General features: G+C 35.1%; 1 protein-coding gene across 1 annotated transcript in view; it reads right to left on the bottom strand.

Moving 5' to 3' along the window:
- Nucleotides 1-2,322: 2,322 nt before the first annotated feature.
- Nucleotides 2,323-20,067, bottom strand: part of LOC149807265 (protein zyg-11 homolog B-like) — a 72,708-nt gene continuing 54,963 nt past the window's right edge. The window contains exon 15 of the mRNA XM_089964194.1: nt 2,323-17,207. Within this exon, the coding sequence (XP_089820320.1) occupies nt 17,068-17,207 (140 nt within the window). The 3' untranslated portion in view covers nt 2,323-17,067. The remainder of the gene's footprint in view (nt 17,208-20,067) is intronic.

The raw sequence follows: 20,067 nt of genomic DNA, 5'->3' as shown, positions 1-20,067 counted from the left end.
TTTTACATCTGGGGTGATGTCCTGAACCTTTGCCCCCTCAATCCGGCCCTGTCCAGTCAGGAACCTGTCCCGATTCATCCACCAGCGTAAATGGTGATGAAAATCTGGTCCTAGAGGAATCAGAGCTGAAAATCTGCGGTTTCTAACTTGCGAGAAAGGGGAACTGTACAGGCTGCATATTGAAACATCATAAATGATCAAGATCCGCAGCGGTGTTCAAGGTTCCTAACTGGAGTAGGTAAAGCGAGCAGACAAGACTGTTTTACTCGTTGACCCTCTAGAAGTGCCAGGATTTTGTCTATCCAGTATAGTGGGACCCGGCCTAAGTTCTGTTTTGTGAAAAAGTTCATCCCCACGTAATAAAACCTCCTCCGATGGAATTATTTCCAACTTATTAAGGTTGGATAAAAGATCCAACTGCGTTTACTTTAACAACAACGGAACAGGTTCCGATGGAGGGACTGAACCTGAACACTGTGAATCCACCAGTCGTAGAAATACTGGAGAAGAGGTTTTCCGGTACTACTCCCATAACTCGGGTGAAGATCCTCAGTGCCAAAGCGATTCTGAACGACAATTGCGTCCCAGATTGAGGAGGCGGTACCTATCTTGAAACGTTCCTCCAAAAGACACCGGTTTAAAAGTAATAGATCGATTAGGATACGAAACAGTTCGCTTTCTAGGTGACCAGGAGGATTCAGGAATAGGAGGCTGAGAGTTCGGACCCTATCGACTACACCTATATGCAAAAGGTTGCGCACTTCTTTCCTTAATTTCACCAGAATGGGCTGGTGAAAGAACATATGGTAACTTGAGAGAGGGAGTTGTTCCCGAAACTGAATCGATGACCCTTCCTCACAAATAAAAGGACACATCCATCATCCGTGATGATTCACCAAACCTCTGAAAAGAGGCCTAAACAAGCACCTAATGGGACGTTTGGGAGACGAATGCACGACAGGAGATGGTGTGAGTCTCTATGGGCTACACCCCACCCCCTTCCTGCTAAGGCTGGTTAGAGAATTTCCTCACAAAGGTTCGTCGGCGATCGCGTTTCGAACCAAACAGTCGAGGAGTATGTTTCATTTGAGGTTCCGGATTGGACTGAGGCCGAGGCTGTTTTTCTGAAATTTGCGGCTGGCCCTTGTGTGCGGTTCGCATTTGTACGCTTCATGGCCGATTGCATTGGGTCTGGATCAGGTATGAAAGATCTATGTTCATGATCCTTCAGATCGTGTGAAGCCACTGGGAGGGATGAGTGCTCCAAAGTGGGTTCAAGCTTCCAACGGAATCACCTTTAGGTTATTGCTGTGGTTGGGATAGACCTTCGAAGAGTCGAACGCAACGTCAAGGCGGATGTAAAGATCAGCAGATAACGCCACTGAGACAGAAAGCGCATGCCATGATATGCTGTCCGCAGCCTCCTTCGGCAGACAAAATGAAGAAGCTGAGAATTGATGAGCACAAGAAACTTATGTGACTAATATCGCGCATTATGCTCAAAAGCTTCAATTTATTAATGGGAAGGCATGCCCGAACTCCAGTTGAGATACCCACTTGGGACAAACCAGCGTGCAGTTGGGGAGATTAAGTAGGCCAGTTCGTGTAATGTACCCGGTAACTCGAAGCAGATTCCATTTGTATCCAGACAGATGGAGGAATGGACCACCTCTTATGACGCCAAGCAACGTCTGGGCCTGTCGAAAATCTGTGATATTTCCTCAATCATGGCAGAGTGAGGAAGAAACAATAGGTTGCAGTCGAGCACCAGAGATCGTTTCCAAATGAAAGGGTCTTCTTGGATTGTGAGCCAGATGGTATCGGACACAAGTCTGTGGGTAAAAGATGGAAAACGAGACCACTTATCTTTCTTGGATGATACTATGCCTCCAACCTTCCTGGTGGGTACCACCTGACGAGGTGATGGTCAAAACACTAACCGCGGCAGTAGCACATGGAGGTATAAAGGACCAATAACCCTGAGGTAGAGTCCCCCACATCCCATAAGGATTCACTAAGGAAGGGGCGGGTACCAATCCGACTCCTTTCCCAACTTGAACCTGGTGGGAAGACTCCTAATCCTGCACTAAGTGTAATGGTAGAGTAGGGAAAGGGGGGGGGGGCCTCGGTCCGATCCCTATCCCCATACCGTGAGGCCTCTGTGTAATGACCAGTGAAAGGTCAACGACCGGTACGAGATGACTGGTGGCTAGTGACCTGTATGATCTGACTATCCTAACTATGTAACCTCAGAAAGTGGCCTGTGGGAGAAAGAAAGACAAGAGTGAGAATCAATGTCACATGCACAAACAAATCAGAACATTTGCTACATGTAAGAGGATTTATTTACTTCATACAATTTGGAAAACAACAACCTTCAGTCAAAATACAGACGGGTACTTTTTTAATTATCTCAATCTGAATCAGATTTTTTTAAAAGCAAAATGAATGGAAATTCTTTTAGTGGTCTTTCATGTTTAACTGCCAGTAAAAATCATACACCTGTATGATAAATCCTCTCAAGTAAAACAAAACAAAATATAAAGTTACAATTTTCTGTATTTTGCTATGTATGAAAAATAACTCTTACCAACAATTAAAAACAACATTGCAGGTAAAACAATTTCACTTCTGCATGTGGTATGTTAACCTTATACAATGGCCATACCACTACATATTTGTACTTGCAAATATTTTAGTGCAATCCATTTAACATAATCTTATTAGGACCAAGACCAAAATTTGTTACATAGTGCTGTTATAACTGTAAACTTTGCTGAATCAGATCCATTTTCCTATACTATATAGTCAAACCATCCCCCAAAATAATACCACCTTCAAGTTTGTTCAAATTTTCCATCTACCAATTAAAACCTGATTTCCCCCAAACCAATCTGAGAGGTTTTACCATACAGTCAAACCTGTCTAATGGTCACCTGTGCATAGCAGCTATCTGGTCCAAAAAATCCTTCTAATTTCCCACTGGCACATTTCCTACATGTAAATATCTTGTGTCTAATGATCATCTGCTTTCTGCCTCCCCAACAATGGTATCCTTTCCAACACTGTTCAGTGACCACTTTATGTATGCAAATTAAATTTTGTTTCATAAGCAGTGTTCTGTACTTTGGGTTTTTATTTAAATAAAAATATTTTAAAATATCCAAAAGAAATCAGTGCTTATTTTCCAAACATTAGAACTGGGAAGAAATCAGGATTAAAACATAAAAAAGTAAATCTGTAAAAAATGGTCAATTTTCATAATCATTCTTGTTTTTTAAATGGTATTCATGCACAGATTTGCATTTTGGTCCATGTTTACCCTTAATAAATAATGACTTGATTTTTTTCCCCCTAGACTCAGCACAACACTTAATGGAGATGATGAGATAGGTGGGAAACATTAAATGCTGCTTGATTTGCTGACCTCCACTTTGTGTCTGTTCTGTGTTTATAGGACATAACTTCTCCAATCTCACAGTCATGCAAAGCAACAATCTTGTAAGGAGTATATTGTGGGGGAGAAGGATAAATGGGTGTAAATTTGTAAAAGAATATATTTAAAAGACAAGTAATTTTTCAGTGAAAATTGGTATAAACCAAAAAAGAACACTACAGATGAGCAATGTATTGTTTAGATAAAGGTATATCACTTGAACTGATGTGTAAGCATTTCATATCTTGATTATACACACTGTACTCCAGTCATCCTGCTAGCCTAACTGAAAGGTGCCAATTAGCCAGGTTCAAAAGTGAGACAGTTTTCATCCATACAGGAGAGGTTGAAGCAATGCATTGACTGGATAGTGGAAAAGGCAGTCATGTAGTTACAACAAAAATTAGCCTCTGAGGAGCTCAAATTGAAGAGATTGCTAAGCAAAACCAAGATATTATAGATGACTTTGACTACAGAGTTCATCTCTAAGAGATAAGAGTTGCATCCCTTTTCATAAAGGTCATGGGGCCATTTAATATTTAAAATTTGGCTGTAAAGGCAGGCAAAGTTTCAGTTCATGGGTCACAAAGAATAGCCTTATATGACTTGTTTCAATTCCATATTTTTCATAGGCTTCTCACATAACAAATCTCTTTGGATCTGCGTGTGCTGAGCGACTGGTTTATCTAGATATTGTTTTCATGTTATATGTTTCCAAGCTTAATCTATACAAACTGGCTGACCAAAGAATCAGTCCTCTATTTTACAATCACAGGTAAGCTGTCAGTCAGCAATGAATTAACGTTTTGTCATGGTGCACAAAACATACTAAGATGAGTGATTATTTTAAGTTAGTGATGGTTTAATTATGACGGATTAAAGTGAGCAGGAAACAGCAGTCTTGTGTGGAACATAAATTTGGGACAAAACAACATATATGCTCATTTTATGATGTTGTTGAATAGTGCACATAAATCTAACTTGATAATAATAATAATAATAATAATAATAATAATAATAATAATAATGATATTCAGTGAATGGTAATTATTCAAAAAGAATCTAAAAAGTGTACTTTTGTACAAAGGTCACATATGTACAAAAGCCAGCTCTGCCCTTACCCATGGATGGCTGATATTGACAGATTTGACTGTATTTGCAAACCTTTCATTCTACACTAATCAATGTAAATCCAATATAAGGTACTAACAAACACATTCTATCTATTTTTCCCAGAGACAAAAACTGCCTCTTAAAGCATCTCCACTTAATAAAACTTGAATAAGAGTCTAATTCCTTTCTTAAACTGCAATACTGATAGAATCTTGACTAATGTTTTTATTGATAAGCCTCCTTGAGTACTTACACATTCATGGGTGTATACACATCCAACATAAACAAAAAAGGAAAAACTGCATGACAAAGTTAATAAAATGCAAACATAAAAATGCATATCAATCACAAAGTTCCATTATATCCAACAAAATTCTTGATGGATGCAGCATGCTATAATAAACAATTCTTACTGAAACATTTTCCACTTGCCTGATTGTACTAACTTTCGAATTAACTAAGATTAACTTCTTCATCTCAAACAATTTCACAATGTAAGCAAAATGTACTTTTAAATTAACATTTAAGACCAGTAGATTTGCTGTGAGTGTATAACTTTCATAGGAACTGACATGTGAATAAAATGTGCACACTATACTGAATGCAGAATATTTAGACTAGTACTCTGTATTACATGCTTTTCATATTATACAGACAGAAAAGCACTTACTTTTTGACCTGCAGGTACAAAAAATTAATTTATCAAACAAGATGCAAGTTAAATACAGCTTAAATAGGAATAGATTACTCAGAAGAAGCAATAAAGCTTACATACCTTCACCCTAATTTAAAAAAAAAATTAAGAAGCTGACACTATAAGATTATCGTCCTGTAAAAACAGAACTTCTAAGACTTAACAAAATCCTTTTAGCTAAATGTTTTGATCAGTAAGCAAGTGCTTACAGAAAATACCATCAACAAAGATATAAAATGTAAATACACTGTAAAAACAGTAGGGAGATAACTCTAAAGGTACTAATCTGACAAAGTTAAATCTAGTATGGATTACAAACTTTTTTCATGATATAAATGCATACCAAGTTCCATGAAAATACCAGTTCTTTGAATGTGATGGATGGAAACAATCTGTAATAAAAATGGGGATAACTCATAAAATACCTGATCAAAAAGACTATTTTTACAGGACACATTGTCAAATCATGATAAAAAGCATACCAATGTTTAAATAAGGTATCTCAAAGTATTCATGAGACATCAGGCATATAACAGTCTTGTAGAAGGCAGACAAGATGACTCAAGTATATGATCCCTGCCCAACTTTGTTTGCAACATGTACAAATACCGTAATTACTGAACATGATGTAGACCAAATAACACATTTCAAAACATTATCTTTCACATACACATTGTTATTTACATTTACATATTATATCTGAAAATAGCTTAACATCAACAATGATATTACTGTTTTAATATACATTAATTTCAACAATGATATTACTGTTATGATATACATTCCACAATAATAAGCACAATATTCTTTGTTACATGTTTGATGACACAAAATGCAAAACAACACTTAAAATAAAAAAAAATAACTGAAATAATAATTTAATAATTATTAATAATTCCTGCTCCATGCAATAACATTCCTTATTCATGTCTCTTGCAGAGATAGTGATACATTACAGTGATACATAATGATACATAGAGATAATGATACATTACATGTCAATCAACCGAACTTTGCAAACCTTTTTCTAATTTATGTGACCAATTGCTAGGTTATCAAGAATGTACCACTGTATCAAATAATTAAATTTTGCATCTCTTATCACATTTCTTTGCAAGACTGCTGGACTATCATGGATATTCAACCATGTCAATCAATCTCATTAAACAATCTGTCTCAATCGTGTGATCCATCATTAGGATACCAGGAATGCACCACCGTCATTGTCATAATCAGAACTGGCTAGTCTCATTATTGTAATCTACCACCTGATCATCATGGATGTACCATCATGTCAATCAACTAACCCAGTACTTCTTTTCATTCCTGTAATCAACTGTCTGGAAATCATGGATGTCATAACACATAAATCAACCTAATTATGCACCTTCTTATTTCATTCGTGTGACCAATCACCAGGCTATCATGGATGTAGCAACATGTGAAAAAAACATATTACCTACTTATTTCATTCTTGTGAGCAATCACCAGGCTATCATGGATGTAGCAACATGTCAAATAAAATAGTACCTACTCATTTCATTCTTGTGAGCAATCACCAGGCTATCATGGATGTAGCAACCTGTCAACCAAACATATTACCTACTTATATCTTTCTTGTGACCAATCACCAGGCTATCACAGATGCAGCAAGATGTCAAATAAAATAGTACCTACTTATTTCATTCTGTGGCTTAACACCAAGCTATCATGGATGTAGCAACATGTGAAGCATATTACCTACTTATTTCATTTTTGTGACCAATCACCAGGCTATCATGGATGTAGCAATATCTCAGTCAAACATAATAACATATTACCTACTTATTTCATTCTTGTGACCAATCACCAGGCTATCACGGATGTAGCAACATGTCAAATAAAATAGAACCTACTTACTTCATTCTTGTGACCAATCACCAGGCTATCACGGATGCAGCAACATGTCAATCAAATATATTGCCTACTTATTTCATTCAACTAACCAATCATCCGGCTATCATGGATGTAGCAACATGTCAATCAAATAAAATAGTACCTACTTATTTCATTCTTGTGACCAATCACCAGGCTATCATGGATGGTGCAGATGATTACATAATTTTTCATAAATTCCTCAAGCTATTCCAAATATTGGAAATATGTTTACAGTAGAAACCTGTCTGAATCTACTTCCACTAATCTTTTCCATTTCTCTTCCTTAAACTTAGATTTTGTAAAAGCTTTGATTGTTTTGGAAAAAATCTTTTTCTTCAGTTAAGATTCAGCATTACGAATTAAAGAGAAGTCACAATATATTGAATATTCTGAAAAGAGTCTTGTTTCATCCGTGATGAAATCTGAGGAAATCTCAACTCTTGCCTTTCAAAAATAAAATGACTCCTTAACAATTTCAAAAATATTAGTCAATTTTTTGTCATCTTTTTAATTATCTGATAAAAATCCCAACACTGTAAGAACTACAAGGAAGATAATGCAAAATTTCAATTGAGAATACTGTTTAAGAAATTTAGTGAAAGCAGGGTTTGACCCTAATTATTGAATTTTTTTATTCATCTGAATCAACATCATGCACATGCTGGAAACAATTTAAAAAATCTCCAAATACTTATTTGATTATCCAGATTTCTTATTATCTTAACTATTTCCATGCCCCCTAAAAGCTAAAATAACTGAGGTTCTACTCAAGGCTACCTGTTTAACCAGACTCTCTTACATTTTTAGTAGGTCTTTGGTATATGAAGATCTAATGAAATATTTCAGTGATCATTTTTACCAATATAAAGCATTCAGAAACATTGTAGAAGCAAAAATACAAAGACATTTTGTCCAGTTTAAAAAATTTTACTCAAAGTTTATGATATCATTCAAAATCAAATCAAAAGCATGATTGTTGTTGTTGTTGTTGGGTTTAACACCATTTTTCAGCACACGATAGGCTATGCATGGCAGCCAGTATTAATGGTGGAGGAAGAACCCGGGAAGAACCACCGACCCACAAAAAGCTACTGGCAAGCTTTCTCACATACCCACATTGGCCGAACCCTAGACTCGAACCCACACAGACAGAGGTGAAATGGCAGCAATCTGCAACAGAGAGCGCTTTAGACCACTGGGCCACTTGGGGCCCCACTTGAAAGGTTGAAAGATTATAATTTAACATCACTTTTGTAAACAGACACCAATACTGGCTGCATGTCCCAATCAGTCAATGAAGCAGACAACATTGCTGGCAGCATGTTTCAATCTGCCAATGAAATTGACACCAATGCTGGCAGCATGTCCCAATCTGCAAATGAAACAGACATCAATGCTGGCAGCATGTTTTAATCAGCCAATGAAATTGTCCATGCTTACAAGAAACAAAATGGACAGTGTTCTTTTGCATACCAGGGCCCAGCAACACGGAATGAATTGCCCACTGAACTTAGACACAAAGACACAGTGATCCCATTCAAGAGTGCTCTCAAAACTCACTTATTCTGACTGCAAGAACGAACTTAAAGACCTAGTAATGTTTCCTACCTTAAATATTCTCAGCATGTTTTTTTATGTTTTCTAATTTCATGGTGTCTGTTTTTGTAATCATATCATTATATGTTTTTTTATCTTATAGGTGTTGTCTAATGTTGTAAAGTGCTTAGAGCTTCTAAAGATTAGGTGCTATACAAAGTCCTCATTATTAGTATTATTAGCTGATCATATCACTTTCCCAATTGCTTTAAAAACTGGTAGTTATCTTAAATTAAATCTCTGATTGTAAAACATCAAAACGTTTCTTTAAAAAAACATTTATACAAATGAATATGGGCATGGTCTGAAGTAAACAGTCGAAAATTAACTTTAATATAAATATTGACACTGACAATTTAAATATGATGTAAGTTGCATTTTTCTGTTCATTGATTTTCCAATGTTATATTCAGGTTAACTTTGCTTAACATCAGTAAAATAGAAAATATCTATTTGCTTATAGTTTGTAACTGACTGCTCCAAACGTTTCTTACATTCTAGACATGCTTTTGAATTTCATGATATTCAAAACATTACATTTTTTAATTTTAAAAATTCGCAACTGGCTGCAAAAAATGCAACATTTAGTATCTGTCTTAATACTAATGAACAAGATGGATGGCCAGATGAAGGAAAAAACTACATGTAAGAAACATCATCTAAATTTAATATTGGGTACATATACTGATAACTATCTGATTCAAATAGTCATGTACTGTATACTCGCCTATAAGTCTATTAAAACTGCAAACAACAAAGATCCTGATCTGCCATAGCATAATGCACCTGCAGATTAGGGTAAATGTTGTTTGTTCTACAGATTATTCCTCACAGACAGACTCAGATCTGCCAGCACACTATGCAATGGCTGATCTGGATCTGTGCAGTTTGCAGTTGGACTCATCTTATAAGCAATTATATTTGTTAAGGTGACTGCATTCCTTTGTCTACAAGGCTGCAGTAAGGAAGAGTATCACTGTTTTAGTGCCATATGGTGGATTCTCTTAATTATCACCAGACTGCAACACTACCTGCTCGATTTCATTTTGCATTACAGAAAATCTACAATGATCAATACACATGAATGTAATCCTTGTCTAATTTTCAAATATTGTTTCCTAATCATGGTGGTACTCTGGTTTAAACTTTGAAATTGCTGGTACTGATTTAAAGGAAATTATTTACATTTTAAGAACATTTGTATAATACTGTATTATGATTCTCTGTGTATTTTGACCACAGTGTGCAGTGCACAGAATTCAACCACTGATGCCCAAGATGTGAAAATCTGCAACCCATGGCAAAGTACTTTGTTCATAATTCAGTCTTTCAAAAAATGATGGATGACTTATGATAAATCAAGATCATCTGGGAAGATACTTTTAATTAACATATAATTTGGGTTCTGACACTCTGGAAAGTTCACTAATGGAAAACAAAATGTAGAGAATGTACAGGGAAACAACTGTGCCCTGAATCATGTCAGGGTCCCTAAATGGGGGATACATGGCACATTAAATCTCTCGAGGTGCACAATACTGATGCCCCAAATCTGAAAATTCCTCCAACACTGCATTGATATTAAGAAAATTAAAACTTTACAAACTTTACAAACTTTAATTGAAGATTTAAAAAGTAAGAAGCTTGACATTTAGTTTTGCATCATTTAAGGTGTATTGGTATTAGGCGACATTTGCTAATTGAATGCTTATGTAGTCACCCTAAGATCAGCCTCCACATCTGCATCCGACCCTGACTAAAGTTGTGGACTTTTATTTATTTGTCTACATCTTCATTTATCATCCAGGTGGATGATTTCTGGTACAAGTATTGCTAACTATCAGTATATCAATGTTTTCACAAGAATATATCAAATTAAACTCTTGGTGGAGTTTTTGAGTCTTAGAATCTATACACTAGGACTTAATTTATGGTTCAAATTTCAGGGCAAATTCTTGCATACACCCATGTGATCTTAACATTAAAAAAATTGCCAAGTTATTATGCATACCATTTTCAGGTCTGTGACTTAATAATAACAATTATAGGGAATATATTGCAGCTTTGCAATGGGGTAGGGAATCCATAGAGTCAAAGAATTCATGACTTTGTTAAAGACTTTGGAGGCAAATTTCTTCTTAGAGACTCTTCAGCTTATTGTCTAGTAAACTTGAACAAGGAATTAAATTCATTCCTTTACTACTTTTCATGCTTGAATTTTTTTTATAACATATCTTATCAACTGATGGTTTTGTAATTAAATTTGCACTTATGATGTTTATTCTTTGTAGATGTATTTCTAATGAATTGTTGTGGTGTATACATGGAATCTTCTCATGCTTTGCCTAGGGTATCTAGGTCACAGTTAAATACAAGAGAACCATTATTGTCTTGGTCATTTTTCAGTCATTTCAAATATTTTTTTGTATTTGGACTCGATTTTCATATTACTGTTTTCAATATTTCCTCACTTAAAAACTAAAACTAATGAAGACATCATTACTGCTGATATCTATGACTGCAGTTCATTATACTAATTAATATGGGTCCAAACAGTTATGTTGTTGTTGACATGGGTTTAACACCATTTTTCAGCAAAGGATTGGCTATAAATGGTGACCAGTAAATTTGGTGGAGGAAGACCCTGGGTAAACCCCAGGATGATCCACCAACCCACAGGAAGCTACTGTCAAGCTTTCCCATATACCCACATTGGCTGAGCCCAAAACACAGTTGAGATGTCACTGATCTGTAAAGGCATGTGTCTTACACCACTCAGCAACCCAGGACCATTTCAAGCAGTTAATTAGTTAATTTTTGTGCTTATGATGGTGTGTTGTAAAACACATATCGGCTTTTATAGCATAGAATAAATATTTATGAAGATAGTTATATGGTACTTCACGAGGACAGTGATGATGACTGCTGTACTGCACATTCTGAGAACCATCTGAAACTGTCAAAGAATAATGTGTGAAAAGACATATACTTGCTTGTTAATGGCATATAATTCAATGTAATTTTCCCCATGCTGTATTAGTTGTAGGAAAACAGGAAAATGAAGTAAATCTGACATAAAATACATTCCTTTTTATTGCCAATTTCGCATAAGACATTGACTGACAAAGCACAGCACTGTAATGTAAACTGTTGCTAGGTTCTCATGAAGCATTTTACAGTATTGTTGCCTGATGCTAGTCATCATACTTGGGACCCAGGGAAAGTACTTTTAATGCATAGTAGTCATCCACAGATGCAATTTAGAATTTTGAAATCTTTAAGTACAAACTTTGTGAGTGACCAGAGCACCCTGGCATATGCCTTCCCTGGGTACCATGAACATTTAAATGAAACCATCCTGCAGAAATGTCAATTTCATTTCAGAATTTTTGAGGATGAAAAATGTATTTATCTTCACATTTAGCTGAAAATACAGATTTAACTACAGTTAATTCGTCTAGATCTAGATCTAACTGTATCTACAGCTAATTTGTCAGGCTGTAGGAACTTTAAATATCCAAATGTTATTTCATTATTAAATTAGCTAACTTATGGTATTCTCTTTTAACTTTGTAATTTGCCAATCAACTTTCCCTAATATGTTTATGTATTAATTGTTGTGCAAATGATCAAACTCACCCCAGCCTTGTACCAACACCATCAAATTTATGACAGTTTGTGTTTCTCATTTAGCGTAGTAACTCGACCTCTAAATAGCTGAAGATATTTTTTTTAAATGTCTTGAAACCCTTGTGACTTTTGGGGATAAATACATGGTCAATGCTTTATATTTCTATCACTATATAATGTTTCTTTTATGTTCTTGCGTACTACATATCATTTTGAAATCTCCATATTTAGCACATTTTTATTCCTTTACCTACAGCTATCTTAGCTATGAGAATAAAGAAATGTGTTATCTCTTTTCAGGTTTGGTCTGATATTGGAAACATGGGAGAAGTGTTTGATTAGCTTATACTCACCAGCAGTCAGGTGGTGATAAAAGGGCTTCATCAGGAAATGTCCAATGTACCTGGCAGAGATCACCAGGATTAGTTAAATAACAACACTGTACCTCAAAGAATTTGCTTAGATCTTCATCAAAGAGATCAATACCACTGCTCAACTAGGTAAAACCTTCATGAAACTATTTTTCTCTTTTCTTGTCCTTGACACTGAAATGCTTTGCATTTTTGCTATAAAATGTAGTATGTCTGACATAATAAACTTGTAACATAGCACTGATCAGCATTTCTTCAGTTTTTACAACCATACAAATTTCAACAGGTATACTGCATTTTGCCTCAAAAATCACAGTGGGATATCATGCTTCACTGCCCCTGAAATATGCTACAAGCTGCACAGGTGCCATTTGTCTTAAGTGTCATTACATTTTAAACTTTAATAGGGGCCAAGTAGTCTTTCCATGTTATTGATGCTGACTGCATGAGTTTGACTCTCAGCTCAGCTAATGTGGGTAACTAAAAAAGCTTCAAAGTAATTTCCCATGGGTCAGTGTTTCTTCCCCTGACCTTCCCAGGTTCTTCCTCCAAAAATATACTGACTGCAATATACATCCTATCATGTGTTCAAAAATGGTGTTAAACTCACATACCACACCATACTGTACTTACCAATCTGACAGTTTAATACTTTTGATTTATTTTGGAAAAGTTTATTTATACCTTTCAAAAGTAATTTAAATTAACATATTTATTTAAAATTATATTAAAAATTAAAATGATATTAAAAATAAATCATCACCGCTTGTTCATTTCAAACTGATTCTCAGACATAAATTATTTATATTAGAGATAAGTTTTCATTTGTGAAAAATTTCTTAAAATGTTCTTGGTACTGATTTTAAAGAAAATGCTTACTCATTAAAATACGAGCAATATGGTGTTGATCTTGTCTACAATACACAATAATAATCCGGCACTGACAATGACCTGGAAGTGAAATCTTTTACACTTGGCATGTGCTTTGTTTATGATAAAACCTCTTCTGATAACACACAACAAGAATTTCACTGCAAGTTCATCTAGGAAGATTCTCTTGATTAATATATGATTCATATGGATTATGACATACTGGAAAGTTCAGTAGTTAAAAAAAAGACATAGAGAATATATAAATAAAATATTAGTGTTCACAATCAGGGAGACTGTTGTTCCAAAAATTCCATTCAATTCTTTTGAAGAAATAGACAGTTTGTAGTTTTAAAGATTAGGTGCAAGTAAAACATACTAATGCATCATACACTTTCAAAAGCCTTGCATATGGCAATCTTTAAATAAGAATTATGTTTAAGAAACACAGACCCCTGACAAAAGCTGTCAAAATATCAAAGGCCATAACCTGATGGTCCTATCTCCCCACCCAGTGCCATGCCTTAAGGTTAGGAATGCTACAGGAAATTGTAAGAACAAGGTCTTGATATATATATATATATATATATATATATATATATATATATATGTGTGTGTGTGTGTGTGTGTGTGTGTCAAAAGAGGGTGAAAAAAACTATGACATACTTATTAACTCCAGGTGCATGATATAAGTACACAAGCCAAGAGATGGTGTGCTACAAGGTGACAGGTAAGAATGTGGCCATGTTATATTCCAAATGTGCTTTTAAATTTGATGAGGTGCTAATGAAATAACAACAATAAAATTCATCATCATCAAAAAGCCCTACTTACTGACTCAGTGTTATAGCCCATGGGAAACCATGGTACAGGATTAGAGAGTAAGAGAAGTTACAATATAAGAGAAATAAAGAGAAATATGAGATAATATATTATTCCCACTGTGTTTTGAACTGAGTGAGGTGTCATCTTACTATTAGAAAAAAAAATTATGCAAAGTGGTATATTACTTGCTGACCTCATGACTCTGTCCAGGAAGTAAATCCAAGGGACTACAGGAATGTAGAAGAAAAGGAGTTTGGAATCATACAATATTCCAGATCTATAAAGATTCTTATTTTAAATAAATAATTAAAACATTAGTGATGGAATCAAACTGTTGCCAAAAGAAATCATTAACCCTTGTTGGCACACCTAGGGATAAGACCCAGGACATAAAAGTAGTAAACTACATAAGGTGTGTGATGTTATATTCTGAACATGCAGTGAAATGGTTATGGAAATATACATGAAAAAGAAATCTTGAACAAAAATTCAGATCAAAATATGGCCCCACCCAGGGGCAGGAGTGGGCATGAGAGAGGAGGATAGAGTGATAATATATTCCCAATACCAGGTGAATCAAGTGTGGGGTTTACTGAAAGTAATATATAAAAAAAAGATTTAACCCAGAAACAGATGTGTTACTGGGAAAAAGGGGGAGTGTAATGCTGTTATATGTCAAAATGAAGTCAGTCTTGTAGGGAGTTTATAAAAATAATTGTGATAACATAAACTTTAATAAATAAAATTATAAATAAGATGTGTCCCCATCATAATTTTTCATCACACTGAGGGGGAAGTAGAGAATGAGTTTATATTATGATATTATATTACAAATATAAAGCAAAGTGTGCATGACTTTCCTAAGCTAGAAGCACTGTAAAAAAAACAGACCAAAATGTGTCACATATAGAATTACAGATCCCATGAGCCCATCCAGAGGCAGGACTGTTACTGACATGGAGATGGGTGTAATGGTAAGTGGGGCTGATTATATAATAATGCTATATTCCAAACATGAAAGAAGTGGTGTGTTTGCTGCATGAAGTTAACTGGCAGAGGGGTTATGGAAACAAAAGTGATAAAAACTTGAATAAAAATAGGTCACAATTTCCTGATCCTGACCTTACCCTGGAGGAGGAGTAGTAATGAAAGAAGGGGATCATATGGCATTCCAAACATGAAGTAAATTGGATGATGAGTTACTGAGCAAGAAGTGCTGGGAAAAATGTATCACCTAGTCACATGCACAAACAGAATTCCTAAACACCTGATGCCCCCATCTCAAGGCATAACAATATTTTATCCATTGCTTGGATATTAACATTTTGTAAAATACATGCATATATAATAATTTTCTTAAATCCAGAAAACAATGTAACACTAGGAAACAAAACTGTGTGTATAAAACTATAAGACCACGATACAAGTGCCACAAATAAAGGTGTATCACTAAATTGCTCAACCTACAGTACAGACCAAGATCTGTTGTTATATAATGCATCACGACATTAGGGTCAATGCAGTCTACTTCGTATCACAAATGTGAAATAGAGAGCATAGATGCATTGGTCAATATGTAATATCATATCAGAGCTTACACTCTCTGTAAATGGGCATACGTAACAATACAAGAGTTAACATGAACATGTTAAACAATGTAATAATAAAGTGTTGCATTTTCTAAATAACAAAAGAAAAATAAACAAACATCTGTCATGCATAAGCAAAATGACTTTAAGACTAAAGCACATAAAAGCATGGGGTAATGGTTGAAAATGCACACTAATTAAACATTATGTAGATAATTGTCAGTTTAACTCCCTTTTCTTTGAAAAGTATGGGGCATTCTCAAGGGCAATACATTGGCTGGTGGTATATTCATCAAGCGTTTTCCACCAATGCCTAGTCCTTATTAATTAAAAAATGATTATATTTCTGTGACATTTTCAACATTTTATTCAGACTTTACACAGATGTTTGAAACCACTGCATGAACAACATAAATCCCATACAATTGAAAGCAAGTTGTATCAACATAAAAATCAAACAGTATTGTACAACATTTCATGGAGTCATTGAAAACTATATCTTTGGTGAGCTCTTATATGTGTAATCTTATAATGCTGTAATTCTCAATGCATTACAACTAATTCAACTACCTCTAAATTTCATACTTTACAACTGGAATAATCTATTATTTATACTGTCATTTGACAGAAGGATTACAAAATAGTATTCAAAGTCTATCTGACATCTATCCAACATGCCATAAAATACTCCTTCTGGCAAATATCCCATATGTTTCTGAATATATTCTGAACATGCACCACAAAAATAAAACTCAGCTTCTTCAAACTTTCTTCTTGCAGCATTTCTCAATCTAAAGCTAACTGAAACATACATAAATTAAATCTATTTTGATTTTTTTTAAATTTCTATCTCAAACAAGATTTAGTTGGTTGACATAACAGTGTTTATAGTGTTGTAGTACTTCTCCAAGCCAGCTGTTCATGTATTTCCATGTTCTACTTTACATTTTCCTTCACCAGCTGTTCATGTATTTCCATGTTCTACTTTACATTTTCCTTCACCAGCTGTTCATGTATTTCCATGTTCTACTTTACATTTTCCTTCACCAGTTGCAGAATCTTCTTGATAAGATAGACCACATCATGATTTGTCTGTGAATCTTCAGCTAATTTTGTAAGGAGTGCTGACCCTCCTTCTTCCTGAAGCATTAGGCAGTATCTGTGGCCTGTGCAAAAATAATAATGATAAAAAGAATAAGAATAAATACATAATTCATATGAACATAAAGACTGCTGTTAAGAATGATTGCTTGTGAGTGTTTAGCTTCAAACAAATTTATACTTTTACATAGTTCTGGGTCCAAGCAATCCAAAATCACTTAAAAATGAATAGTTACATCTGCATTTTCTTGTGCTACACTTATTTAAATATGATATCTTTCCCTAAGTATAAGACATTACAACAAAAAGTACAGGAAATAGTGCCTTAGTTACCGACTATACCTAAACAATAAGAATGAGTATTTAAAAATTCACCAAATTTGTGCAAGATAAAAATAACTGATTGCTCATTTCAAGTACACTTAGAAAAGTGAAAGTTAGTGAGTAAATTTTGTTCTCACTGTCACACAATTACTGAGCTCACCCCAGAATTCTGCCTTTGAAAGAAGGCTGATATGTGGCAGATTGTAAACTGCTAATGATTTCCCAAGATGTCATGTACTTTTTTTGTGGACACTATGGGGGGGGGAGGGGTTCGGTTGGTGAGCCTGCACACACACACACACACACCCAGGGGAAGGGAAAGAGTCAGGAAATTACAAGGTGGTATAATTTCTCTTAATGTATAAATTCCTCTGTTGAAACTGAAATCTTCATATGAATCACCCTGTATATGCATTAGCATTATTTTGTTGACAATTTCAGAATTACGCTGTATAAGCATTAGCATTATTTTGTTGACATTTTCAGAATCACCCTATATATGCATTAGCATTATTTTGTTGATATTTTCAGAATCACCATGTAGATGTATTAGCATTATTTTGCTGACATTTTCAGAATCACCCTGTAGATGTATTAGCATTATTTTGTTGACATTTTCAGACTCACCTTTTAGATGTATTAACATTATCTGGCTGACATTTTAAAACTTAATATGTTGCTGAATGCAGTTTGAATGTAAGTCTGTGAAGAGAAACTGTTCTCACAGTCTGTAGCATGGACAGGGATGTGCATGGTAAGTTATTCTAGCTTTAACACAACCACGGCCTTGGATATTTTGACTCAGATTTGTTTCTTGTTCTTTGAGGGCTTCATCACACGCAAAGTTCTAATGACTCCAATCCTAAAAAACTTCAATTGTTTCTGTTCAATCAGAGGTCCCCAGAGAATACATCTTAAATACTGACAGCCTCCTACTTATCAATAACATGTCTGTTATCCTGATTAAAGTATCAAGTATAGGCAGAGGAAACTGTAAACTTATCACCAATCATTGACTTCAGCACACTTGAATGGGTTTCTGGTCATGTGCAGTCATGCAGTATGAAAGTTGTTGTTGTTCTAGGGTTTAACGCCATTTTTCAGCACAACATAGGCCATATATGGTGGCCAGTATAACTGGTGGAGGAAGAACCCTGGAAAACCCAGGAAAGAACCAGCGACCCACGAGAAGCTACTGGCAGGCTTTCCCACGTACCCACGCTAGCCGAGCCTTGGACTCGAACATGTGCAGACAGAGGTGAGATGGCAGTGATCCGGAACGGTGAGCGCTTTAGACCACTCGGCCACTCGGGGCCCCCAGTATGAAAGATGCATCGAAAAGGCACACAGGCAAACAAAATAATCACCATGATAATCAAGACTAAAGCAGATAATCTTACAAAGTAAAACAAGGCCACACTTTGCTAAGATTATCTGTACATGAAAGATTTGTATTTCCGGGCATTCAGGCTCACTGCATGAGCTTTAACACATAACTATGTTATACTGAGTGACAGATGGTCATAATATACCTATTTCAAAATGAGTGACAGTCACACGTAGCTATTTTAATACTGAGTGACAGATGGTCATAATATACCTATTTCAAAATGAGTGACAGTCACACACAGCTATTTTAATACTGAGTGACAGATGGTCATAATATACCTATTTCAAAATGAGTGACAGTCACACACAGCTATTTTAATACTGAGTGACAGATGGTCATAATATACCTATTTCAAAATGAGTGACAGTCACACATAGCTATTTTAATACTGAGTGACAGATGGTCATAACATACCTATTTCAAAATGAGTGACAGTCACACATAGCTATTTTAATACTGAGTGACAGATGGTCATAATATACCTATTTCATAATGAGTGACAGTCACACATAGCTATTTTAATACTGAGTGACAGATGGTCATAATATACCTATTTCATAATGAGTGACAGTCACACATAGCTATTTTAATACTGAGTGACAGATAGTCATAACATACCTATTTCAAAATGAGTGACAGTCACACATAGCTATTTTAATACTGAGTGACAGATGGTCATAATATACCTATTTCAAAATGAGTGACAGTCACACATAGCTATTTTAATACTGAGTGACAGATGGTCATAATATACCTATTTCAAAATGAGTGACAGTCACTCATAGCTATTTTTATACTGAGTGACAGATGGTCATAACATACCTATTTCATAATGAGTGACAGTCACACATAGCTATTTTTATACTGAGTGCAGATGGTCACACATACCTATTTCATAATGCATGACAGTCACACATAGCTATTTTTATACTGAGTGACAGATGATCACACATACCTATTTCATAATGCGTGACAGTCACACATAGCTATTTTTATACTTACAGATACAGTAATTTTATACCAAGTGTCAGATGGTCACACATAGCTAATGTCATACTGAGTGATAGATGGTCAATACTGCATGATTAATGCACCCACACAGCCTAGTGGCATCAGAGCTCTAATTGTAAGTATAACAATTGTATAAAAAGTATAACAATTGTAAAAAAATGTTACCTTTTATTACTGCAGTTACTACAACAGTATAAAAG

Source organism: Sinohyriopsis cumingii, chromosome 1 (genome assembly GCF_028554795.1).
Source record: "Sinohyriopsis cumingii isolate HCF-2022 chromosome 1, ASM2855479v2, whole genome shotgun sequence".
Taxonomy (NCBI): Eukaryota; Metazoa; Mollusca; class Bivalvia; order Unionida; family Unionidae; genus Sinohyriopsis; species Sinohyriopsis cumingii.
This window is presented reverse-complemented; position numbering and strand designations above follow the sequence as displayed.